General features: G+C 48.6%; 2 protein-coding genes across 2 annotated transcripts; one reads left to right on the plus strand and one right to left on the minus strand.

Annotated features, from left to right (window-relative positions):
* Nucleotides 1–2880: 2880 nt before the first annotated feature.
* iscu (iron-sulfur cluster assembly enzyme) lies at nt 2881–6691 on the minus strand. Its single transcript, XM_035435592.1, has 5 exons — nt 6491–6691; nt 4861–4974; nt 4570–4680; nt 4255–4333; nt 2881–3774 (listed from the first exon to the last, which is right to left on the minus strand). The coding sequence occupies exons 1-5, from the start codon at nt 6590–6592 to the stop codon at nt 3689–3691; spliced, it is 492 nt and encodes a 163-aa protein (XP_035291483.1). The 5' UTR covers nt 6593–6691; the 3' UTR covers nt 2881–3688.
* A 1061-nt stretch (nt 6692–7752) lies between these two features.
* On the plus strand, nt 7753–25426 carry sart3 (spliceosome associated factor 3, U4/U6 recycling protein). The gene is made up of 19 exons (XM_035379291.1): nt 7753–8138; nt 9009–9135; nt 9402–9506; nt 9625–9809; nt 10370–10475; nt 11363–11487; nt 12451–12606; nt 13597–13735; nt 14954–15061; nt 15982–16059; nt 16711–16769; nt 17130–17239; nt 17726–17838; nt 18235–18311; nt 18820–18988; nt 20055–20542; nt 20847–20999; nt 21804–21991; nt 22657–25426. The coding sequence occupies exons 1-19, from the start codon at nt 7944–7946 to the stop codon at nt 22874–22876; spliced, it is 2901 nt and encodes a 966-aa protein (XP_035235182.1). The 5' UTR covers nt 7753–7943; the 3' UTR covers nt 22877–25426.
* The last annotated feature ends 287 nt before the right edge of the window (nt 25427–25713 follow it).

Genomic DNA, 25713 nt, shown 5'->3' on the forward strand with positions numbered 1-25713 from the left:
GTTTCCCGCTCTTTTGTGGAAGAGGTGCTAAATAATTCTGGAATGTACTACCCAACCGCCTGTCCCCTCTCCTCCCATCTGGAGAGGAAGAGAGAGAGAGAGAGAGAGAGAGAGAACTGTACAGCCACCGTGGAAGCTCAGTTCGCAAAAGGCTTTGAACACTCGTACCTCTTTCTCCGGATGTATTTAAGCCCAATGGCTAACCTTTGACCCCACGAAGCACCTTTAGCAAATAGCCATTCTTCAGCGGCGCAAACAAAGACAGCCACCATTGTGGACCGCTGTTGCCTTTCGTAGTTTCGGCTTTGGGCGTCCCCTCGGACGCGGCGCGGTCGATGTCTTCGGGACGCCCCTTTTTCAAACGCGAGAGCGCGCCTGAGGGCGCTCAATTAATTTAGATGGCGAAGAAGATACAGCGACGAAGATAAGAGTAACGGAACACCTGAAGGTGCCATTAATGTTTGATGGCCCAGTGCGGGGAAGACGCAAAGGCGGGGCGGTTTCTGGAAAGCGCATCGCAGGAGCGCGGGCGGGTCGGGTAAGGGGTTCGACCTCGCGAGCGCACGTCCTGTCCCACGCTGGGGAGAAGAGGAGCCGGACCGCGGGCAGAGGGCGATGGTATGTACCCCGTTTCGCCTGTACCTGGGCATGAGGCGTTTGGTATTCTTTTTTACTTCTGGTATCCTTTGATGGAAACCTTTGAGGGAGACGTTGAAAGCTCTGTATGTCCTGAGCTATTTTAAGGACATTCATAATTACTGTATATATATAAATGTTTGTGTCAGTCAGTCCAAAGGCATGCTGTAGGCTAATTGGAGACTCTTAAGTTGCCCATAGGTATGAGTGTGTGAGTGTGCCCTGCGATAGATTGTCCAGGGTGTATTCCTGCCTCTCGCCCAATGCATGCTGGGATAGGCGCCAGCATTGCCCGCGACCCTGATCAGGATAAGCGGGTATAGATAATGGATGGATGGATGGATAAATGTGTGTGTGTGTTTGTTAAGCTATAGCTAAAGTGGTATTTCATTTGATGGACTTAAATGTCTGTGGGAGGTCTGCATGTTTCTCACAAGGACTTTGTGTCATCTCCGTTTGTCACCCACCAGTGGGTCCCCATCCTCAGTCTGAACACTCCAATCAAAACTTAAGAACTGAATGTTGTTTTGCAGTTGAGTTTTTTTTTTTTGAATGAGGAAGAACATGCAGACTCAGCTGAGCGGTTTCCCTCATTTCCCTATTCCGTGACTCACGGCTGTGATGTTGCCATATGGGGAACTGGTGTCTCAGGTTGCTATGTGCTCTCACTACCCCCCCTCCCCCCTCCCCCTCCCCCTCCCTCCCGCCCTCCCCTCCCACCCTCCCCTCCCCCCCCCACAGTGAGTCATGGTCCGGTGCTTGTGTGGTCTCCTGCTGGTCGTCGGCGTGGCCTTCTCCGATTGCCCCTCGGGGTGCTGCTGCCCCCGCCCCGACGGGGGTCTGGTTCTCTGCGAGGCCCTGGGCCTCAGGAGCGTGCCCCGCTCGGTGCCGCTCGCCACGGCCGTGCTCTCCATGGCCCGGAACCGTCTGTGCGACGTGGACCACCTGCTGCAGCCCTTCTCCGGGCTCCAGGAGCTCAGCCTGAGCCACAACCTGCTGGCCCGCTTCCCCAAGGGCCTGCCCGCGAGCCTGGAGGCCCTGCAGCTGCAGGAGAACCGCCTCACCTACCTGACCGCGGGGGCGCTGAGGCGGCTGGGCAACCTGACCCGGCTGGACCTGGAGGACAACCGCATCCGGGTCATCCAGCCCGGAGCCTTCCAGGGGCTGGCCAAGCTCCGGGTGCTCAGCCTGCGGGGAAACCGGCTCCGGAGCCTCCCCCCGTCGCTGCCGCCCTCCCTGGCCCACCTGGACCTGTCGGCCAACTGCATCGCCGCCCTGGACCCGCCCTCGCTGGCCGGCCTGGTCGACCTGCAGGTGCTGAAGGTCAGCGGCAACTGCCTGCGGTCGGTCCCCGAGCGGGCCTTCGACGGCATGCGGCGGCTGCGGGCGGTGGAGCTGGAGGGCAACCTGTGGGCGTGCGAGTGCCACCTGCTCTACCTGTACCGCTGGCTGCTGGACGGCAGGCTGCGGCTGGCCGCCCGCCTGGTGTGCTCCGCCCCCCGCCACCTGGCCCGCCGCCCGCTCCTCACCCTGCCCGTCACCGCCATCTGCCCCAGCGCGCTCAGGCCCAACGCCACCGTCGCCCCCGACGCCGACGGGGCGTCGGCCACCGTCCCGAACGCCGAGGCGAGGGTTCAGCTTCCCGCCGTGCGAGCCTCACCCGCCATGTCTGGAGACTCCGGTCCCTCACCCGCTGCTCCCGCTGGAGTAGAGCCGGACGGGGAATCTGTGCCGGGGGAGGACGGCGCCCTTCACGCGCGACTCGCGCAAACGCGCTACGCCCTGGAGGAGCTGAGCTACGAGGACTGCCTGTCTTTGAACTCTACCCTGGCCCCTGTGGCCCCACCCCCCACACAGGGACCCCAGGGGGGCCCCGGTTGCTCGGACGACCCCGGGAGCCCCCGCCCTCCCGAGAGCTACACCGCCCCTGAGATCTCCAGCCCCGTCCTGCCCACGAACAAGGCCGGCGTCCTGCCTGCGACGGCCCCCCCGGGGCCCACCGGCCCGTGGGGGCCCACCGGTGTGTGGGGCCCCACCCCGGTCACGGCCCTTCTGGCCCTCCTGTGCGTGCTGGTGGCTCTGCTGCTGATCGCAGTGCTGGTGCTGCTGAAGAAACTCCTACACAGGAACCAGAGAGTGGCTCCTCTTCAGCTCTCATAGACACGACCACGCACTCTATCCACAGGAAAGCAGAATAAAACAATGAAGCCATTGGTTTTCCTCACAAATGCAAGACAGGACTCATTTTTGGAGAGAGAGATTTTATTTTATTTTATTTTATGCATTTTCAAGGATTTGTTAGGACGTCACAAATACATTGATTATATCATCAACATCTAGCTCTGTGAAGGCAATACAGTTTCATCAATGCGGCAAACCAAACTGTTTCCATCCAGCTAGAATGAATGCTATTTGTACCTCAACTGTAAATCTGCAAGACTAGCTTAACACACTCTTTTTTTTTTCTCCTATACATGAGTGTATCACATCCAGATAGCCAGCCGCCCAAACTGAAATGCCAAAATAAAAATTTACAATGCAAATAAACAAGATTTACAATTTTTGACAACTGGCTGCTTTTATCTGCCACTTGAACAACTTGAGCAACATGAACAACCCACAAACCCCGTGACCGGGGTTGTTCACACGATGTCCAAAATGCACCCCGCACGCGTAGGCTTAATTAGGCATCGCTCAGCACAACCGCCTGAATATTCATAAAACAAACTCCCAAAGAGACAGAACTTGAGTTTTTACTGAGTAAAAATAAACAAACAAACACAGAAGAAGAGTCACCCTGGCTGTATTAGCTGAGAGCGATAAGGCTTTTTTAACTTAACAGCGCGTTCCTCAGAGAAGCTACTTTAATATTGTGCGTTCAACGTGACCTCCTGTCTAGAGGAGGCGGGTGGGGGGGGGGGGGGGGGGGGGGAGGAGCCTGCCGGGCGGTATTGTTGGCGGTACTGTATGTTGGCCCTGGTGAAGGCTGCGCTACTTAGGAAGATTGAGGAATGGGACACGGCAGACTCGGGTCGCTGGGTCAGGAGGCCCTTCAGTTGCTGGCCTTGGCCGTCTCCTTGTCCTGCTGCTTCAGCCGGTAATCCGCCAGGGCGGCTTTTATGGCGTCTTCTGCCAGCACTGCGGGGAACGAGACGCGGCAGTAAGGAAAGTATGAACATAGCATAGCATAGCATAGCATAGCGTAGCATAGCACAGCATGACATGACATGACAGCGTAACGTAGCGTAGCACAGTATAGCATAGCCTAGCATAGCACAGCATGACATGAAATAGCGTAGCACAGTATAGCATAGCATAACACAACATGACATAACATAGCGTAACGTAGCATAGCATAGCATAACATAACATAGCATAGCATAGCACAGCATGACATGACATAGCGTAACGTAGAGTAGCACAGTATAGCATACCATAACACAACATGACATAACATAGTGTAATGTAGCATAACTTAGCATAGCCTGACATGACATAAACTGACATCACATAACGTGACGCATTTGCCTTCCACCACGTGCAGTAGAGGCTGTTTCCCGTTACTAAATCACAGACATAGACCCAGGCAAATAATAAAAGCAAAATGACGTTACGTACTGGAGCAGTGAAGTTTAACAGGTGGAAGGCATAGTTCTTTGGCGATTTCAGTGTTTTTAATTTTCTGCGCTTCATCAACCTGGAAAGAGAGCAAACAATAACAGGTTTGATCAGAGCACTGCAGCGCAGACCATCCCCTTCCGTGATGCGACATCTAGTGGTAACATGTCAGTACCACACCCCTTTCAGAAAATCAGACAGACGCTTGAAACCCCAAACAAATACCCTTCCTGAACAGGTAAGAATACCAAAACAACATGTTGTAAATATATAAATTCATGATGAACAATAACAGCTTGAAACGTAACCACTAACCGATTTGCCCTTGATCCACTCCGTTGCCAGGGAGCTGGAGGCGATGGCTGAGCCGCAGCCGAACGTCTTGAACCGTGCGTCCACAATCTTCCCCTGCTCGTCGACTTCGATCTGCGGAATGGCCAAAAGCGTCACCGAACGCGAGATCTTAGTGCCTTTCAATCCTTCACATTTCTCTGCTTTACTGTGGACCCCAAAACTCCGGAGAACAGTGGAAACCCAAAACAACGCACAAGCAAACAGATAATAAATAAATAAATACTCGGAGGAGGAGGAGGTTGGCTAACATACCTGCAGCTTCATCACGTCCCCGCAGGCTGGCGCCCCCACCAGGCCCGTTCCCACGTTCTTGGACGTTTTGTCCAGAGAGCCCACGTTCCTGGGGTTCTCATAGTGGTCAACCACCTTAAATCAACAGATTAGAGGGTTTTAAAAATATATTTAAAAAATTTCCGAGAGGTTGTTCTCACAATAATGTGACGTTAGCATGTTGCTTGTTTTCCTGTAGAAGAATCAGCTACAGACTGCCAGTCCTGGAGTTGTTCAGGTAAAATCTATTTTACACCCAATGCAAACACGATATTCTGATGCACGGTAAACTCAATCCAGATGCTCGTACTCGATGCTTAAGTCCTTGAGGCGCTGATGTCAGTGCGCAACAGCAGAATCTCCAATGTAATAGTTGTACATAAAGCACAGACACAACGTATATTCCTTCAAGATATGACTCAATCTTAGAACCAGTTGAGCTTTTGACCGGTTATAAAAAGTGAAATAGTCATGTTTTCCCCGTTTCGCAAAGGCTACGTAATTCTGCCAAATTAACGACTAATGGATTAGTAGTAAATCATTAACTGCACTACAGGGACTGCAGCAACTCTAACGTTACCCTCACAAATGTACGTGCGTATGTATTGAACACCTTGGCAGTTTTTTTTTTTTTAAGCCATGTGGATTAAGCTTAAAGGGTCTTCTCATTTTAGGTAAACAGGCAACCAGCTGGTCAGTGCTGAACACAAACTCAGTTCCACAACATCCTGCCAAGTGCGCAATAAGAATGCTTTATAAATAATGTGTTAATACGTCCTGCTTTTATTTAGATTTGGGTTAATTTTTCATTCAGGTGGTATTGATGGAATATGACGCAACGAAGATTCAAATGAACAACGTATTATTGCTCAGCCGAGGTTACAGCTGATAATGCTGCGTATGCAAGCGCCAGTAAGCTAACTAGCGTATTGGCTAACTGCCGCGCTATTACGAAACCAGGGGGCACACAACCAGCTAGCCATGCCGTGATCATTGTCAATGTCACGTTGTTTTTCAGAACAGCCAAACTAATAAACCTGAAGAAGTGATACGTTTTTACATTGCTAGCTTTATATCCGTTTCAAGTATTAATTTTTACAGTCTAAGTTAGCAGAGTCTAGCCTTTTCGTTGTAAACTAGTAAGGTCTGACAGCTAAATAGCCATTTTAGTAACGAAATGAAAAGTAGAAATGGCGAAGTTACACAAGACAAGCTAGCCACAGGGGAACGTCGAATCATATGATATGGCGTTTTGTTCTTTTGGCTACAGTTAGCTTATCTATAGGACATGTAATGTTAAGTTAGCTATTTCGTCAACGTTTAGGGTACTTTAAGTACTAACCTGAGTGTTACCCGGCAACCCTTAGTTTTGGAATCTAAGCTAAAAAATATGTGCGTATCAATTTGACGTTATATCTTTAATGTCAAACTAAAGTCACAGACGCACTCTTGACTTAGCAGTGGCACAACTGCTCGGTCCATGCAGCGAAACTGATATCAAACCCGGTATCAAAACAAATCATCTTATGCCTAGCTAGCTAATGTTAGCGTGTTAGCTGCTGTAGCATTCTAAATAGACGAATGCCCTTCGCAGTGTTTGCTAGCACCTTACCTTTTTGTGATATGGACACGTGAACTTTATTTCGGGCGCAGACAGCCTTCTGCCGATAAAAATCAGAGGAGAAACGCAACGTTTAACAGCTACTACCGCCATGTTTGCAGCAAACGAGGATAGTTAACAGTAACTTAGCTAGCTAGTGTAAGACCAGAGAAGCAAATAACCTATAGAAATTAACCCCGCCCCAACCACGGAGGCGGGGCTCGCAGTGATACATCATATCCACACATAACAAGCATGCGGCAGAAAAGCACGAGACCTTAACTCCGTCATTTCGTATTCACATTTCAATTTCTGTAAAGTAAGGTTTTAAACGTGACCAAAAACTCAACAATATTACACATACCGCCGATGTCAGCTATTAATCATTGTGGAATGCTTGAACATGTGTTGTAAGAGCAGACAGTAGTTGTAACATCATCTATTATAATATCACATTCATATTGCGTCTTTAAAAAAGTATTTTTAAAAGAAGAGGTATTAGCATGTGGACCATATCAAAAGCAGTGGCCAGTATGTTTACATTAAAAAGTTTTATAGGACCACCTGATGTGCGTGCAGAATACACAATTTAGTGACTGGCCCTTTTGAAACTAATTGAATACAATGGAAAAATATAGTGCACTACACTTCACAAACACAAACACAAACACACACACACACACATTTTATTTTTATATTTAGCTCTGTCTTATCTCGTCTTATCTGTTTACTTTTTTGACATTGTTTTTGTGATTAATTACACATTGATACATTGTAAGAAACCGTTTTTTTTGGGGGGGGGGGGGGAGTCATTATTTGTTCAAGTCAATTGTGTTAAAATGACTAGAACACAATTCAATTGTGTGAAAATTTCTGGAATATTAGAATTTGGCACTGAATTTGGATTTTGTGAGAGAAATTCAGTTGACTGAATGATCGGTGTCATTTCTCTGTAGCACCGCCTATTTTATTTTAGCTTTCTGGAATTTAATTATTTACTATTTTTGCTCCGTCGCCTAAAAAGGTAGCTACTGGCATAGATACGCAGCTCACCATAATGGTATTAAGTTAATGAGAAGGAACAAAATATACACGCCAGAAAGTGTTTTGACACTAAAATTTCGAATAATAAGCACTCCGACAGTAAGGTACTGTCATTAAACATATTTCTGAGCACCTTACAAACATGGCGTCAAGTGGGATGGTCTTGTTACCACGTGATATATTACAAACTCTGTTGCGTATCAATGGCTTTAAAAACGCCTGAAAGATCATTTAAACCCCTTTACAATGAAACGAGTTATAGCAGTTCCGCATATACAAATTTCGCCTAATTAAAGATGACAAATATATTCAACATGAATTTTCGTCCATTTTTGTATTGCATTTTGTCCTTCAAGGTCTTTGAAATCAGGCTTCTTCTTTGAACAACCCTTCACTGTTACCAGGCAGATCGAGTCCCAACATGGCGGCAAAGGGGAACGAAGAGGAGACGCAGTTGCAAGAGATGGAGGAGGAGGCGGCGGCAACCGGGGTCGAAAGAGAAATGGAATCAGATGAGGAAGAGGGAATGGGAGTCGAGGATTCTGATGAAGAAGAAGATGATTCGTCTGATGATGAAAAAGAGAACGAAGCCGAAATCCAACGTTTGGAAGAGCAGGTATGAGTAATGAATGAATGAGGTGCGATGTGTGCCACTCGCTAGCTGCTAGCCCATCATCGGGTGCTTAGCGAATTAAACTCTCCTTCACTAATTGTTATTGATGAAGCTGCGATGATCTGTTCTACGCTTGGATATTTGTGGCTTTTTTCTGGACGTTATGTCTGTAATATTTAGCGCACCTTCTTAGTTGGGTTCTCGCAAGTTCCTGCTAGTTAGTATTTGCTATGCTTTAAGCTGGGATTTAAATTTAATGGCTAGTTAGCTATGCGCTATATTGCTAGCTAATTAGCTAGCTAGCCACTTAGCCTCAACCAACGCCTTGCATGCGGACTAGTTGGTCATTTAGCTAAGGGTTCATGTGTGTTGATTTGTACGAGTTGAGAAGTGGGTGTACATGCGTACACGACTTCTTTATAAGTTTCCAGTTACTTGGCTGACTCGCTGACGCTAGCAGAGCGCAGTTCAAGCTCCATGCGCGCGTCTGTTCGGCGGGATTGGGATAGTCATGATGGTGCACACAGATTCGGCACCCCCATACAACGTTTCTGAACAAATGGCGTGGGCGTGATTACATCAACATCGGCTAACGCTAACTACCTAATCACATTCGCTAGATGGCTGAATTGGTTTTCATTTTAGTAAGTGAGCTAGCTTTCTATTAAACCCAACAACGCAGAATTCAACTCGTAGGCTACACTAACGTTATATAGCTAACTAACTAGCCAGTTTATGATATTTGTTAATTAGCTACGCTAGTAACACTGTCTCATTTCACTGCTGGAAAAAAAATCCCACACAATTTGTCGTACACGTGGAATCCTCTACAGGTCGTTGAGATCGTCCGCCTCTGTGCTCTCTGATTTACAGCTGTCCATCAATGCATTTGACTACAACTGCCATGTGGATCTCATCAAGTTACTGCGACAGGAAGGAGAGCTGCTTCGGCTGCGCAGGGCGAGACAGAAGATGAGCGAGCTCTTCCCACTCACGGAAGGTTAGCGCCTGGCTACCTTATTGGTGTGACCGTTACAGCTCTTGGCATACAGGTCTAACTAGGCAAAATACGAACAACGGTTGTGTCATTTGCTGTTATACCCTGCGGTATGCCTCCATTAACTGTTGAGGTGTGTTTTACTGTGGGAAAAGAAGAGCTTGAGTTTTGACGATCCTCTGTGTTGCTGTCACGAGAGTGGGTTAGGGTAATGTCCTTGACATTTGTTATGAATGTTCGGACAACTTGACCTCCTCTCTCCTCTGCAGAGATTTGGCTGGACTGGTTGAAAGACGAGATTCGCATGACTGAGGAGGAGCCCAACCGTGAGAAAGTGAACGAGCTCTTCGAGAAAGCCGTGAAAGATTATATATGTGAGCATGGCCCTCCATTGCTTTTAATATTTTTTTGGGGGCGGGGGGATGGACTGTAGGTGTTAATGTACAGCGTATATAATATTCTAAACTGCTGTGACTTGGCTCCTGGACCTAGGCCCAGAAATCTGGTTGGAGTATGCCCAGTACTCCATCGGGGGCATGGGGGTGCCCGGGGGCATCGAAAGGGTGCGGGCGATCTTCGAGAGAGCCCTGACCGCTGTCGGCCTGCACATGACCAAGGGGACGGCCGTGTGGGAGGCGTACCGGGAGTTCGAGAACGCCATCATGAGCACCATGCAGGTGAGGTCACCTGGAGTAGTGCATCGCTGTGGCTTTCTCCGCTCTGCAGAGAGGCGGGAGAAAGTCTTTGTCTGCGGTATGTCTTTGGTAGATTAATAAAATGGTTGGTTTTTTTCCAGTAAGAACCAAAAATAATTGTCTACTGAGTGTTGTACATAGTGAATTGCTATGTGTAAGTCTCTCTTGATCTGCATCTGCTAAATGCCTGTAATGTAATGTATTGAGCTTACAGTGGGGGGGGGGGGGGTCTGCTGTTGGTTACATGACATGCTTGGAAAAGTCCTGAATGTATCTTGTTTCTACTAAGCATTTGGAAACCCAGTGCAGAATGTGTGTCCTGCTTTTGGGTAGCACGCCGTTGGAATTGGGGCCAGTACTGGCGCATTTGCAGTGAATCTGTGAAGGGCTGGTAGTAAAGCTGGGCTCTGTGAGACTGCACACCTGGGGCCTCGGCAATATCCCGTCACAGCTGCTGCTGATTCTGCCCTTTTTTTTTTTCACCTCTTCAGTTATTGTGGTTTTTTGTGTGAAACTGGCAACCGCTCTCTCTCTCTCCACAGCCTCCTCCAGGAAGCATCGCCACCCGCGAGCAGCAGGGGCTGCTGAACGCTCAGCTCGAGCGCATCCACACACTGTTCCGCCGCCAGCTGGCTGTGCCCCTGATGGGTAAGGCGGCCTGCTGCCTGCCTGTGTGTGTGTGTGTGTGTGTGTGTGTCTGTCGCTGTGTGTGTGTCTGTCGCTGTGTGTGTGTGTCTGTGTGTGTGTCTGTGTGTGTGTCTGTGTGTGTGTCTGTGTGTGTGTCTGTGTGTGTGTCTGTGTGTGTGTCTGTGTCTGTGTCTGTGTCTGTCTGCCTGTCTGTGTCTGTGTGTCTGTCTTTGTATACCTGCCTGTCTGTGTGTGTTTTTGAAGTAGCATTACGCTCTCTCCTGTCCTGTGTGGCCTGGGGACCCGTCCTGTGGGACCCGTCCCTGTGAAAGGCTTTTCTCCTCTTGGTCTCAGAAGGAGCACAGCGGAGCGGAGAGCCAGCAGGCCTGCTCGTTGTGCTGAAAGATCGCTCTTTCTCCGCTGCTCCTGGCTCGTTAAGACTGGGGAGCCAGAAGCGGTTTGAGGCTCGTTGAGCGTCCAGCCTGGCGGCGGGCGGACTCTGGCCGGGCTCAGAACGAGGTCCCTGGCCGGGTCCGTCCGTGGCTCAGAGCGCGGGGCAGATGGGCGGGCACCGCGTGCGGGCATCCTGAGCCAGCTTACCGTCCACCTGAGGCCCGCCTGCCGCTGCCAAACCTGCCCCTCCGTCTGTGGCACCCGCTCCCGAAATAAACCTCCCGCATCTCCTCCTTTGTCCTTCCTGTTCCCCTAATCTGGCTCTGCTATTCCCACCCCCCCCCCCCCCCCCAAAAAAAAAAAAGCGTCCCCCCCCCCCCCTCTCTCTCGATTGCAAATCCCACTTTCGGACATGAGGTAGCAACGGGACCTGGTGGAGAAACGATGGCGGTTGGGGGGGGGGGATGGAAATGGGATTATTCAAGTGTGTCATGTGTGTGTCTGCGTGCCTGCAGATATGGAGGCTACGTTTGCGGAGTACGAGGAGTGGTCGGATAAGGAGATCCCGGAGACCGTCTCCACGCAGTACAAGAAGGCCCTGCAGCACATGGAGAAGAGCAAGCCGTTCGAGGAGGCCCTGGTGGGTACCTCGGCGTTTAATCTCCTCAGACGCCGCGGCTGAGAGGTGATAACAGGACGCGGGGGGAGAGACCGCGTCCGGGCGAACGCAGATTTCTGAAAAGGCTGCTGAGCTTTTGGTGTCCTGAGAGTCCCTCGTCTAAGGCTGGACTGTCTGGCCATCCCGTTGAGCTGGTTATCATTAAGGCTTCAGATATGGCAACGTGGCACCTTTCAAAACGCCCTCGGCTCACGGTCCTCAGTATTATCAAGTTTTTTGGAAACCAGCGTTATGTTTTGGTCCTGGAATGCCCAGCCCGGTTTCTGGAGATCTACCGTCCTGTAGGTTTTCGTTTCAACCCTAATTCGACACACCTGATTCTACCGATTATGAGTTTAACAAGATCTCTAGCTGTTAAATGAGATGTGCTTTGTTAGGGTTGGAGTGAAAACCTACATGACTGTAGATCTTCAGGAAAAGGGTTGGGCAGCTCTGTCTTGAACTGTATAGCTGTGTCTAATATGCAAAATCTACGAGTTACTGAACTGTAGTCAAATATTTACAATTCCTTTTGATATTTACACCGGTTTATGATGTCAAACGATATATTGGTGTGAACAAATATTTATTTTGGGATTTTGTACAGTTAAAATGTGTGCAAAAGGCTGCACGTTGATATTTAGTAATGAATATTTGCTAGAACCTCTTTGTATACTTCATGGATTGATTTATTTAGCATTTTTCATTTGTACTTTTTTTCGTTTAAGATCAGTTGAAGTAAACTGAGCACTGGTGCACTATCAAACTGTACAATTAAATGCAAACTGCCCCTTTGTCTGCTTGTATTTGTACACATAAGCACATATTAATGTGCACATACACTGATGTGTATTGTCTGCAGCCGCCTTGCCACTTTTCAGTGTATGCAAGCACAAGTCCCCTTTTGTGACTAAGAAGTCCCGCTGCTCCTGGTTTATTTTCTAGCTGGTCGCCGAGCCCCCCAAGCTGGCCGAGTACCAGGCGTACATCGACTACGAGCAGCAGGAGGGGGACCCGGCGCGGATCCAGATCATCTTCGAGCGGGCGCTAGCCGAGAACTGCCTGGTGCCCGACATGTGGGCGAAATACACCAAGTATCTGGTGAGAAGCCGTCCTCCCTGCCCGCCCGCCCGCCTGCCTGCCTCCACACACAGGAGCCCTCAGGGTCTGGGGGAAAAAAAAAAAAACGAAAACTTTTCGCCTTTCAGTTCATGTAATTTATTCATGGATTTTTAAATCGTTTTAATTGGAAGGTAATGGGATTCAAATTTTTGACCACTGAAACTGGGGGGGTGGGGGGGGTTGGCTTGGGACGGAGGTGGGGGGGTTGGGGTGGGGAGGGGGGGGGTGTGGTATAGGGGGGTACGGGGTGGAATGACCACATGGTGGCACCGGAGAATGTGGCGAAGGCTCGGCGTCGGCCAAAATTCCACGGGAAAAACCTTTTAATTGAATTGGACAGACGCCACGATTTTAAAATGTAATCCGGGCGTCCGGCGGCTGAGGACCGCTGCAGTAATTGTTGCCTTCGCGGGTCTGAATAATTAACTCAACCTGAATGGACCTGGCTTGATTTTTTTTGGGCTTGGCCCAGACTGCAGGTGCATCTGGTTAAGATTGGATCTGAAGGCCCAACCGGGCCCAGGGGGCAGTGTCTTTGCCCGAGCTCTGCTCAACCGCCATTCTGCGGAGTCTGTAATATTGGCCGTGGACCGTAAAGCTGTGTGATTTAACTGAAATAAGCTGAGCCCTGCTTGCTTTTCAGAGATAACGTTATTCCAAAAGTGTGTTTTCGTTGAATTGCCAAATAAATTGCGCAGTTATTTAATTTAATTGGAGGATTTGGCCTTAAAAATGCCATGAATATAGAACATAGCCAACATCATCAGAAGTTTTAAAAAAATTTTATTTTTAACCTTCAGAACTAGTCACTTTGAAGGCACTTCCGGTTCTTGACCGTACCAGGTTCTGGACCTTACCAGGTTCTCTCTCCCTGTATCAGGACCGGCAGCTCTGTGTTCATTAGGAACTCGTCCGGTTTTGGACCATACGAGGTTCTGGACCTTACCAGGTTCTCTCTCCCTGTATCAGGACCGGCAGCTGAAGATCCGGGACCTGGTTCTGTCCTCTCACGACCGTGCAGTGCGGAACTGCCCCTGGACGATGGGCCTGTGGAAGAATTACCTGCTGGCCCTGGAGAGGCACGGGGCGGAGCACCAGACCGTGTCAGGTAGCGTATGCACTGGCGACAGAATGCCTGGCTGAGGAAATGGGAGCCAAAATGGCGTCTTGTGCACATGCACTGGTGTTGTGTGGTGTGTGCGTGTAGGCAAAGATGTGGCTGGGAAACGGGAGCCAAAATGGCATGGCCTTAATCTGAGGTAGCCTACTGTGGTCATAGTCTAGGGTAGGCCTTGCATATTCTCAGTGTTTAGTATTTGTTGATACAATCTAGGTTTAAAAAAAAAAAAAAAAATCTTTGTTCCTTATTTTGCAATTAAGTGTTTAACGGCGGCACCTTGTGCTGTGCATTCGCACATGTGCTCAGTGGCTTATTCCCCCAAGCCCCGATGGCGGTTGTGATGCTAGTCATTTAGACACCTCCGCAGTGGCGAACGAGGCGGCCTGCATCGCCAACGTTAAAGACGAGCGCGTCCACACGTCATGCGAAAGGCCCCTTCCTCAGCTTCAGCCAAATACTCCCTCCCTGCGGGGAAACTTGCACGATGTTCGTAAACGGAGGGGTAGATGGACTTCACGCTGCTGTAAGCTCTCAGGACAATATTTTTAATTCAGCAGCTTTTTAATGATTATGTAATCATGTACGGTTGTTTAAATGTGTTAGAATTTGAAGGAAAAAATGGCCCCTTACTGAGATGTTGGGGGGGGGGGGGGGGTGATCACAAGCTGGCTATTTGCTTGATTCGCTTTAATACTGGATATTTGGACTTAAATTTGGACTGGATATTTGGGTTGTTGAACGTGTATCGGTTTCGGTTGATTGTGCTGGAAGTGTAATCATTTCAAGCACTTTTTGCGCTGCTTCTGGCTCCTAGTTATTTTTTTGCAGTCACTGCTTTTGTAAATCTCCTTGGTGCAATTAGCTGATTTGCATAAAAGCTTCTTGCTTAATGAAAGCAACGTTGTGAATTAAATGGCCGCTTTTCCTGAAGGGGGGGGGGGGGGGGGGCGACAATACGTTCGCTCGCCCGAAGTAAACGATTCGTCTAGTCTGTTTGTGCAACTGTTCAGTGAATATCCTGGGGTCCATCCTACTGCTGTCTTGACGTTATTTATTTATATATATTTTTTCAATTATATTTTTATTAGGATTTCACGGGGGTTACAGAAAGGTCACTGCACGCCAGTTCGGTGTGTAGCAGCCGGAGTCAAACCCTACAGCACGTACAGAAACGGGGCAAAGCAAAGTGTGTGTTTTCATTCCCAGAAATCTTCGAGAAGGCTCTGAACGCCGGGTTCATCCAGGCGACGGACTACGTGGACATCTGGCAGGCGTACCTGGACTACCTGCGGAGACGTGTGGATTTCAGCAAAGGTGAGGGCTCACCTGGATCCCCTTTATCTTGATGGGGTCCCACTGAGAGTGAGAACCTCTTTTACAAGTTAAACCTGGACGTCAGGGTGTTGGTGTATATAGTGTATGTATAAGATGACATCACAAGCAGTTAAAGGCTAAATGCCTGATGTGAAATTATCAGTTGTATCTAAAAAAAAAAACTAAAAAAAAGCATTTGGATGTCTGTAGTCTCACGGGTGTAGTGTGCTTAAGTTGTTCATATTGTTTCACGATCCCTACGGATCCTCCCCGAGAATAATTTAAATTACAAAATGAAACTTGTCGATAGTTTGCATAACGCGTAGAAATAGGTGGCTGGAACATTGTGAAGTACAGCGTCTCTGAGGCATTGCAGTGTTGCTCGGTTTTTTGCGCCTGTAACGAGGCACACTTTTATGGTGCTCGTCTCAGTGACTCTGAATCATCATTCTCTGATATTCTATGGTCATTTCCTGTCTACCCTCAGGGAGTGGCTGTATGTGATTGTACGCACTGCAGTACGCGTGTACACTTTTGTAACAGAAAATGTGAACGCAAAGGCCTTGGCCAAAACGGCGTTCGCGGTTATAATTTGGTTTTATTGCCTCGTTTCTGAAACGGTTTTTTTATCGCTCTGGTTCCGTATCCGAAGCGGCCATTTTGTATTTATGAAAACGCGGCCGTTCGAGCCCATCTGGCGACGGGCGTCTGAAAACGGGCCTTGGCCGATGTCGCCCCCGGCAACCGCGAGCCAGGGCTTCATCGCTTCTGTCCCAGCAAATGAGTGCAAAGGAAAAGGGAGGGGTGGAGTGAAAATTATTATTATTATTTACCCAGGGAAAATGTGAAGGCGCCTCACTTTTTTTGGGGTCTCCCACTGATCAGTGTCACTGTGAACCCCCCCCCCCCCCCCCTCGCAGAGTCGAGCAGGGAGCTGGAGGAGCTGAGGGTCGCTTTCACACGAGCGCTGGACTACATGAAGCAGGACGTGGAGGAGAGTGAGTCGCCACGCGCCCTTTCATACTGTCTGTTTCCGTCTGTTACACGTCTCTGTGGTCTGTGTGTCTCTCTGTCTGTGTGTGTGTCTGTTTCTGTCTGTTACACGTCTCTGTGGTGTGTCTGTCTGTCTGTTTCTGTCTGTTACACGTCTCTGTGGTGTGTGTGTCTCTCTGTCTGTGTGTGTGTGTCTGTCCGTTTCTGTCTGTTACACGTCTCTGTCTGTGTGTGTGTCTGTCTGTTTCTGTCTGTTACACGTCTCTGTGGTGTGTGTCTGTGTGTGTGTGTCTGTGTCTGTCTGTTACACGTCTCTGTGGTGTGTGTGTCTCTGTCTGTGTGTGTGTGTGTGTTTCTGTCTGTTACACGTCTCTGTGGTGTGTGTCTGTGTGTGTGTGTCTGTTTCTGTCTGTTACACGTCTCTGTCTGTGTGTGTGTCTGTCTGTGTGTGTGTGTCTGTTTCTGTCTGTTGCGTGTCCGGAGTGAATATCAAAGGGTAGCAGAATGCTTAAAATCGTGTTGGTGAGTGTGTGCGTATGCATGCGTCGGCCTGCGCGCGTGTTTCCGTCCGTGCGTGTCTGTCTCTGTCTGTAAAGGGACATCTCTATCGGTAGTAATGCTGTGGATGAGCTGAGGATGTATTCGCTCCTTTCCAGGGTTCAGTGAGAGCGGGGACCCCTCGTGCACGATAATGCAGGTCTGGGCCAGGGTGGAGGTAAGAGGGGCCGTCCTCCTGGTTCGGGGGGGGGCCCAATGCGAAACTTGATTGTTTTTTTTTTTTTTTTTTTTTTCAGAAATGAATAATGAATGAGACTGGTGTATTTCCTTTACACTAACCGTGTCTTAAATTACCTTAATTAAAAAAAAAATGACAATGATAAATTTAATTAAAAAAAAAAAAAAAAAGACATTTATTTTAGTAATAAATGCCATTTTCAGGAAATGCTATCAGGTTGTGACTGAGGTCTGTTTACAACATTAACCTGATTGGCCTGGTTAGTGTCCCAGCATGCTTCACAGCTATGTTCGCAGCTATAAAATTGGTCTCTTCACGGTTGGCTCTGTCTCTCACCAGGCGTCGCACTGCAAGAACATGCAGAAGGCCCGGGAATTGTGGGATAGCATCATGATGAAAGGGAACGCCAAATACGCCAACATGTGGCTGGAGTACTACAACCTGGAGAGGTACCTCTCCCCCTCCTCTCCCCTCTCCTCCCCTCCCCTCCATAACAGCTCTGAAATAAGACTTCCCCTATAGGTCCTCTAATAACCCTGTCTAAAAGTCCGTGTGCTTGATTTTGAACAGGGGGGGGAAAATCTCAAGGCTTGTAAAAGCGCTTGGGGGTTTTTGCGCAGGAGCGCTTGGAAGTCTCCTGATTTACCGTCGGTTTGCGGCCTTTTCTTCTCCAAACTCGTTTCCCCCGTCTGTGCGTCTCCTGTGCGAAACCCCCCCCTCCCCGCCCCCCACCCCCCCGACGCGTGCGGTTAATCGTTCCCCGGATAATGTGCCGGCGCGGTGCCAATTAGCCGCCGCCGTTTTTATGGCGCTGCAGCGGGAGAGCGCTGGCAGCCGCCCCCCCCCCCCCCCTCGTAAACTTTTACGGCTTATCGCCGCGGAAGCTGATTGGCTGGTGCTAATGGCTTTGTCCCCCCCCCCCCCCCCCCCCGCAGGTCGTACGGCGACTCTCTCCACTGCAGGAAGGCTCTGCACCGGGCCGTGCAGTGCACCGCAGACTACCCCGAGCACGTGTGCGAGGTGCTGCTCACCTTCGAGAGGGTCGAGGGTAGGTCTGCGCCCGCTTTTTTTCGGGGTCCTGTAACACAGTAATTCCGCTCCTGCTGGATATGAGCATTTGCTGAATGTAAATGGGGACACCAACCACCTTATGTTCACGCACAGAGCAGCAATGTTAAAAAAATAAAAAAATAAAAAAAACTGTCAGTATTAGTTTTCTTGGAACAGGCTTGTGACACCAAGGTTGTAGGTTCGATTCCCTGCTAGTGTCCTTATCCTTTTGCCATTGTACCATTGAGCAAAGGCACACATCTTGAATTGCTTCAGTATATATTGAGCTGCACATATGCAGTATTGGGACTGTAAGCTATATGTGTAATGTTGATGAGTGTCCGTTAAATGCGTTTAAATGGTGAAATTTAAAACCCCTCCTCCTCTTCCTCAGGCTCTCTGGCGGACTGGGACACGGCAGTGCAGAAGACGGAGACCCGGCTGATGCGGGTCAACGAGCAGCGGGCCAAAGTGAGTCAGTCTCCCATTACATTGCATTACAGGCATTTAGCAGACGCTTGCATTGAGCGACTTGCATTGTGTCCAGTTACACTGCTGGATATATACTGGAGCAATGCAGGTTAAGTGCCTTGCTCAAGGGTACCAACGGCAGTGTCCTACCGGGGAATCGAACCTGCGACCTTTAGGTTACAAGACCCGACTCCTTGGCCATTACACTACACTGCCGCCCCTCGCGGTGCATTGTGGTATAACGGCTGGGGAAACTGGGAGAGGTTGCAGGTTCGATTCCCGATTAGGACAGCGCTTGTAACCGTGTAGCAAAGGTGCTTGACCTGCGCAGCGTCAGCATACCTTCCGCTGTGTAAACGGATTCTGTGTGAAAGTGCGGGTCTCTGTAGAAGAGGGGGTCGTATGTGAAGTTCTGACCCCAGCGTGGGCGCGGTCACCGTGCGTCCGCTCGCTCTCCGGAGATCGGCGTTCCCCAGAACGCGCGTTGACGGGCCGCTCCTCCTCGCAGGTGGCGGAGAAGGAGGCGCTGCTGGCCCGGCAGGAGGAGGAGAAGGCGGAGCAGCGCCGCAGAGCCAAGGCTGACAAGAAGGCCCAGAAGAAGAGCCAGAAGAAGGCTGGGGAGAAGAGGAAGGCCGAGGAAGACGAGGACGAAGAGGACGAATGGGGCGACGATTCCGGTAAGGGTCCTCCTTCACGGTTGTGCTCTCCTTTTTTTTATTTTTTATTTATTTTTTTGTCTCAACAGTTTACTGTGCTTGTTGTGTTTTGGTCTTTTTCTTTCTCTCCTCCCAAAACCCAGAATGAATCCCGATCTCCTCGGTAACGTTCTTGAGGTTCGCGCCGTGGCTGTCGCTCTGCGGAGATCTGCTCGTGTCGAAACGCCTCTCCTCTCTTAATTAGTACCCTTCAGCGAAGTCGTTGAAAGGAGTATTGTGCTTTTCTATCGTTTTCCCCCAACCAAGCATCACTCCCGGTCTCTCACTTGTTCAGTCCAGAGCCAGACAGTTACGCTTGGCTATTGATTCATCTTCAATAGAAGGCACCAACTGTGATGTTTGAAAGAGCTGTGGCTCAGCTGAAAATGCGGTCTGGAAGTATAAAGCTTTGTTTAAATAATTCAGTACTGACAAAGGTGGAGTTGACGAGGCGTTTGACTCTGTGATTCCGTCCCGCTGGTGAAGATGAATCGTGACCTCTCTCTCCTGCTTTCTGAATTTGCGATGCGCTTTCAGGAAAGATGTTGTTTTTTTGACAGAGAAACACGTCAAAAGCTTTTGGATCGAAATCCTACGGAAACAGAATTTTATATAAGACCCGGGAAAAAGCACTGCTAAAATTTTGAGGCTTCCTTGGCTGATGCAGCTATGCACATGTTCAGATCTGGATGTTCAGATTTCAACCAGAAGCAAATGGATTTGTTATCATAGAGATGCACATCAAGAGCTCTTGCTCTGTTGGCAGCTGATTGCATGAGGATTTTCAGCAATAGGGCAAGAAACTTTGTGGCACCTGGGAATTTTAGGGCCTAAAAGTCAACATGTATTTTAACAAGACCAGGTTAAAACCTAGTATACGGCTGGACCTAACACACGTGATCCGGCCGACCAATGGTGTGACTTCGTCACTCGCTCAGTCAGTCACAGACGTTCGCGTTTGTAGGGCCGGCCCCGCTGTTGCGGTCCGGCCAATAATCAGGGAAAATGGCCGCCCTGACGGTTCTTCTTCTTCTTCCTGCGATTTCAGAACAGCCCCCCAAGAGGCACCGGGGGGAGGGGGACCCCGGCTTCGGCGGCCTGGGGTCCGAGGAGCTCATGGAGACGGAGAGCGGTCTGTTCGGGCGCAAGGGTCCCCCGGGCCGGAAGGCGGACGGGGCGGGGCCCAAGAAGGGCCGTCTGGCGGCGGCGGCGGTGGCGGCGGGGGCGCGGAAGGCCGCGGACACCACGGCGGCGGCGGACCGGCGCAACGACGGCACCAGCGTCTTCGTCAGCAACCTGGCCTTCTCCATGGAGGACCCCGAGGCCAGGCTGCGGGAGCTCTTCCGCGCCTGCGGGCCCGTCCAGCAGGTCCGGCCCGTCTACAGCGGCAAGGGCGCCTTCCGCGGCTACGGCTACGTGCAGTTCCAGGACCTGGCCGCCGTGGACGAGGCCCTCAAGCTGGACCGGCAGGAGGTGGACAGCAGGCCCATGTTCGTGTCCCCCTGCGTGGACAAAAACAAGAACCCCGACTTCAAGGTAACCGGGGACGACCATCCATCCATCCATTAATGCGTCCGTCCATTGTCTGTACCTGCTTGTCCTGGGTAGTCGGGGGAAACCGGTGAGGGCAATGAGGGTGTCTCGTCACTTTGAGAGTGTGTGCGGTTAGAGAGCGAAAACCTGACTTAAGAGTTTCCCGGATCGAAGCTGCAGTAAGACTTGGGAGTGTGCATGCCTGTGCATCTGTCTGTCTCTGGATCTGTTGTATCTGTGTGTTGAAATTTTGTTCTCCACCACCCCCCCAATTCAATTCTCCTGTTCTCCTGTCCTCCCTCTATAGGTGTTCAAATATAGCACATCCCTGGAGAAACACAAGATCTTCATCTCCGGGCTGCCGTACTCCTGCACCAAGGAGCAGCTGGAGGAGCTGTGCAAGGAGCACGGGACGATCAAGGACATCCGTCTGGTCACCAACCGCTCGGGGAAGCCCAAGGTCAGCTCTGTTTTTAGTGCCAAAAATAACCCCCCCCCCCCCCCCCCCCCCCCGACCCGACCGTGACCGTACCTCGGGCTAAATGCTGCCCTGGATCAGTGAACCCGTGGGAGGTGTGGAGGGGGTACAAGAATCTGTCCAGACGGGGTGCCCAGAGGGCCCGTAAAGGCTGAATATGTCTGGAATTGAATGTCCTTGAACTTTAGAATGGGTGCTGGATTTTCTGTTTGCTTATACATTTTATGAACATTGAATGTGACTAGCACTATATATTGTGGGTGACAAAACATTAACTTTTTTGTTCTGTTTACATCAGTTTTCTGTTTGTCAAACCACTTTTAAAATGAAGCTTTAATAGATTTTAAGAGATTTAAAATCTTGAGCCTTGTAAAAACCATCACTAATACATACAAATTGAGTCCATTATTTGTAACTATGTTAGTGCTGATTCTTATAAAAATCATCACTAATAGTTACAAATAAGTTGGTTATTTCCCTGAAATTGTTGAAGATTGTCCTTGAAACTCATGAAAGTGTGTTTTTGTTGTTTTTTTCTGACTGACTTTATTTAGCGGTAATTTGTGTTCTGCAGTAATAAACCGCCACACAAGGTAGTTGTAAAAATGTTTATGAATTCTGCATCAGAAACGCCACAGGGCCACAGGGACCGGTGTAATTGAAGCTGTGTATTTTTACTGGAGTGCATTAGTAGATGAGTTGTGTATGATTTATAAGTGAGTGGAGCTGTAGAAACACCGCCGGACTGAGCCCCCCCCCCACCCCCCCCCTTCATGTCCCGCGCAGGGCCTGGCCTACGTGGAGTTCCAGGACGAGGCCCAGGCCTCCCTGGCCGTGCTGAAGATGGACGGGACGGTGCTGCAGGAGCACACGCTGACCGTCGCCATCAGCAACCCGCCCCGTCGGAACCTGGCCGACAGGCCCGACTCCGCCCGGGCCCTGGGGTCCACCCTGCCGGGCCAGCTCTACGGAGCGTGAGTACCCGCGCACGCTCGGGGCCCCCAGTCGGGCCCCTGTGAATAACCCTGCCTTAAGTCTGCCCTTCCATCCACTCGTCACGCAGGCAGTTTCGTATTCAAATAAGACCGTTTAAAAATCCGCTGTCGGGAAAGCTCTGGCTGCCCGTAAACCGGTTTTACGTAGCTCTTTCTGGAAGAGCTTTGACTTTGTCGCACGTTTTGAAGGGTTGGGCGGAAACGTGGTTGCTGTGGCTGTATGGAATGATGAAGTGGCAGCACTGCTGGGTGCTTTGGGGCGGGTATATATGGTTCACTCCTGCAGGTCTTTTGCTGTGGATAGGACCCGTATCACGCAGCTGTGGTCGTGTGGTGTCTCTAGTGAGTGAATGAATGAATTGATTTATTTGACAATTTAAAAATGAGGTTTCATAAGACTGCATTGCAGACAGCAATCCTTTAAACATTACCAAGGATAGAAACGCAAGAAAGCCAGCTGGCTAGTCTTGCTATGTATTGGGACAGAGAGACTGGGGTTTGATTTGTGTTTAATTCAGCAGGGGCGAGGAAGCAGTGTGGGGAAGTTTTGCTGACCGGTGCAGGCTGCTGTCCCTCCAGGGACGTTTCCCAATTCTGCGCCTTGTCCTAATTTTGCCTCTCTGTCCCGTTGTGTGTCCCGTCAGGAGAGGAAAGGGACGCACACAACTCTCGCTCCTCCCTCGGTCCCTGCATCGACAGGCCGGCATGGATTCCAAGGCGGAGAACGGAACCTTGCAGAACCAATCGGGCGGCTCGGTGGGCTCGGTGGGCGGGGCTCCGGTCGCAGCCGGAGGGTCGGGATTGGACGCGCAGTCCAAGCCCCTCTCCAACGCGGACTTTGCCAGGCTGCTTCTCAAGAAATAGACTTTGCAGAGCGACAGGAATTAACTGCCTTTTTTTACGGAAGCCATTTTGTGTCCTTAAACAGGAGAGAAGGAGGGTGGCGGGGCGGGGGAGAACATTGTAATGTTGCTGTAAATATTTGGGGTGGGGGGAAATGAGACCCTGTTGTCAATTCTATAAGAGAAAAAGCCTTAATCAACTTTGGCTCCATTTCTTGTTTTGGTTTTAAGAGTGTGAGAATTCGCCCTGTCTCTACTGAGCTGTGCGCCTGAGCAAAGTTTACCGATTTTAATAAAGCCCTCTTCATTTTTTCTCTTTTCTTTTTTTGTTGTTGGGAGAATGCATTTTATAAGTGACCCATGACTTATATATTTGTGTATATGTTTAAAAAAAAAAAAGAAGCTCAAAGTAAGGTGTATGTTTTTTGTTTTTTTTTGTTTTTTGTTTTTCTTTATGGGGAAGAAGGTGTTTAGTGGAGCCTTTTTTGTTTTTTATTTTATTTTACTGATATGTAAAAATGCTACACCTGTGAATCATGTTTGCTATTGTTTTAAAACGTATATGCAAGAGCTTGAGTTTTATTAAAATGAAATGTTATTGTAAATACTATATACCGGGATACGAAAAAGGTTGTGTATCTTTCATTGCATTTAAGCGAAATAAGGTTCAAATTTTGTCAGCTAGTGTCGACACATTGGAGTTGTGTGCATCGGGGTGACAACACAATAATTATTTGGAGCGCCTGCCTGTTCAAAGCAACCATACACGTTTATAAAAAGACTATTGTTACGCTTTACCGACGCTATCCGAACCGCAGTTGTACAAATAACTTATTTACAGTGACATGTAACCCAAGTTCTTTCTTTGCCAAGAACTGTGCTTGCTCCTGTAGGTTTCACTTAGAGCTCCTCTGAGAATGTCCCGAGTTGACGTTCGGAAAAGCATGCGGCGATAAAAGGTTGGCGATCCTGTATTGCTTTTACCGTATTGCTGGTTTTGCTCATCGTTGGCGCTGTTGACAGGTGCAGTTGTGTGTGTGTGTGTGTATGTATGTCTCTTTATGGAAACCCAGTGTTCTGATTTTTTTTAAAGACTGGTCTGGTGATGACCATCTCTCACATTGAGGGTGTTTAAAAAAAAAAAAGGAAAAAGAAAAAAAAGAAAGAAAAAGAAAAAAAAAAACGGGAATGGAAAAGGACCTTTGGTGTGTTCCCAGGGGACGATTAATACTGAGCGCGTTTGGCTAATCGTCAATCCCAGAATGCCTCTCTTCTGTCTTTCTTCTGGCTGTTCCTTTTAAAAAATCGTTCAGAACCAACATGTCCCAAGTTAACCCTGCCTTACTCTTTGTTCCTCTGAAATAGCCATAAATAGAATGAGTGATTATAGCTGTGAAAAACACTGTGAAATGGACACTTCTTGGAGGAGTTGATGGGGGATGGGGGAGTGGGGGGGGGGGAAACAAGGCAAGAGGCATGTATGTATTGCTTTTGATTTTAGAAACCTGGCATTGTCAAAACTCACCCGGTCCTCCACCATTATCGGAAACCAACCGTTTAAAAAAAACAAAAAAAAATCTATGCAGCTACATATATCGTGAGGAGAACCTTCCATGTTCTGTTCCGTTCCCCCCCCCCCCCCCCCAGATTGTACAGAACCTATATTCACTATATAATGAAGACAAATGTATCGTATAAGCAAGATTCAAATTATGCTCTTAAAAGGGTTAGTGTCAGGATGTGTGCTCAGTAAAAACTGAACGAACTGAGAACGTCTGGAGGTGCGTTTTGCATTTTTTGGGGTCTCTGTTCAGCCGATCTTTTTTTTTTTTCTTTCTTTTTTGCTTTGTGCAGATAACTTCATAGGAAAGTTAATTGGATGGGAATATAGATTAAGTCTGTATTTTAACCAATCAGAGGTATTTATTTTCTTGAATTGTCAGAATTAGTTTACTTTGCACCACAAGTTTACCTAGGTAGTTCAAAGGGCAAGTGTTCTGTACTAGTTTCCACCAGTGAGCCTTTTTAGTTTTGTTTTGTTTTTGTTTTTGTTTTGAGAAATTTGTCAGGTGTTCAGTGTTCACATCCCCAGTGGTTGGCCATAGTTTTGTACCGCATTTGTATGTTTTAAAATGACAGAATTTGCTAAATCTAGTGACGTATATATTATATATATCACCACAGTGGCCTATTCTAGTGAAGAGACTACAGATAAAAAAAATTAAAAAAAAGTGGCTACCTGTATGTCCAATGTTCTGTATAAAAAGGTGGTGTTCAAATTGTATAGATTTTAAATAGTTTCTTTTCCGATGTTAAGATGTGGGTTCATCTACTATCCGTTGATGTCAATGCTCTGAAGCTTACTGGAATTTTTTTCTTTTCATTTACCAAAACTTTTTCAGTGTGGCAACTTTTTTTGATCATAGATCTCTTTTTTTTCCCCTGTGTATTTTTTTCTGCTTGTTCAAAGTTTTCCTTTGGTTGTTGATCTCAAATTGTATAAAAATTGTCATCCTCCTGTGATTATTTTTGTTTCTGGCCTAAAATGCTTAATTAAAAGCAGTTAAATATGCATGGTAGTGATATCTGTCATTGTTGACATTTCCGGAGGATAAGCTATCTCCAGGAACGAAGAACAGGACTAGGAACTGCCCTTTCAGCAGTATTTGGATGAACAAAATGTAAAAATATGAAAGTAGCCTGTTGGTGTAACTTTTACTCTTCATGGAATGTTGACGTCACGCTCATAAGAATATTCCATATATATATTTATTATTTTCGCAAATGGGCGCGTGGTCCTTTCTCATTCTGTGCATACTTTATGTAGGATCAGCACCCAATTTATTGGGTAGTATATAT

This window comes from Anguilla anguilla, chromosome 10 (assembly GCF_013347855.1).
Source record: "Anguilla anguilla isolate fAngAng1 chromosome 10, fAngAng1.pri, whole genome shotgun sequence".
NCBI classification, from domain to species: domain Eukaryota; kingdom Metazoa; phylum Chordata; class Actinopteri; order Anguilliformes; family Anguillidae; genus Anguilla; species Anguilla anguilla.

Excerpts from the sequence above, each read along its gene's own strand:
- iscu (XM_035435592.1), bottom strand. The coding sequence starts at position 6,592 with ATGGCGGTAGTAGCTGTTAAACGTTGCGTTTCTCCTCTGATTTTTATC. Across the intron at positions 4,334-4,569 it reads AGTGGATCAAGGGCAAATCG|GTTGATGAAGCGCAGAAAAT; the intron begins GTTAGTGGTTAC and ends CTCTCTTTCCAG. Across the intron at positions 3,775-4,254 it reads TGTTAAACTTCACTGCTCCA|TGCTGGCAGAAGACGCCATA; the intron begins GTACGTAACGTC and ends CGTTCCCCGCAG.
- sart3 (XM_035379291.1), top strand. The coding sequence starts at position 7,944 with ATGGCGGCAAAGGGGAACGAAGAGGAGACGCAGTTGCAAGAGATGGAG. Across the intron at positions 11,488-12,450 it reads AGCCGTTCGAGGAGGCCCTG|CTGGTCGCCGAGCCCCCCAA; the intron begins GTGGGTACCTCG and ends TTTATTTTCTAG. Across the intron at positions 13,736-14,953 it reads GGAGCACCAGACCGTGTCAG|AAATCTTCGAGAAGGCTCTG; the intron begins GTAGCGTATGCA and ends TTTCATTCCCAG.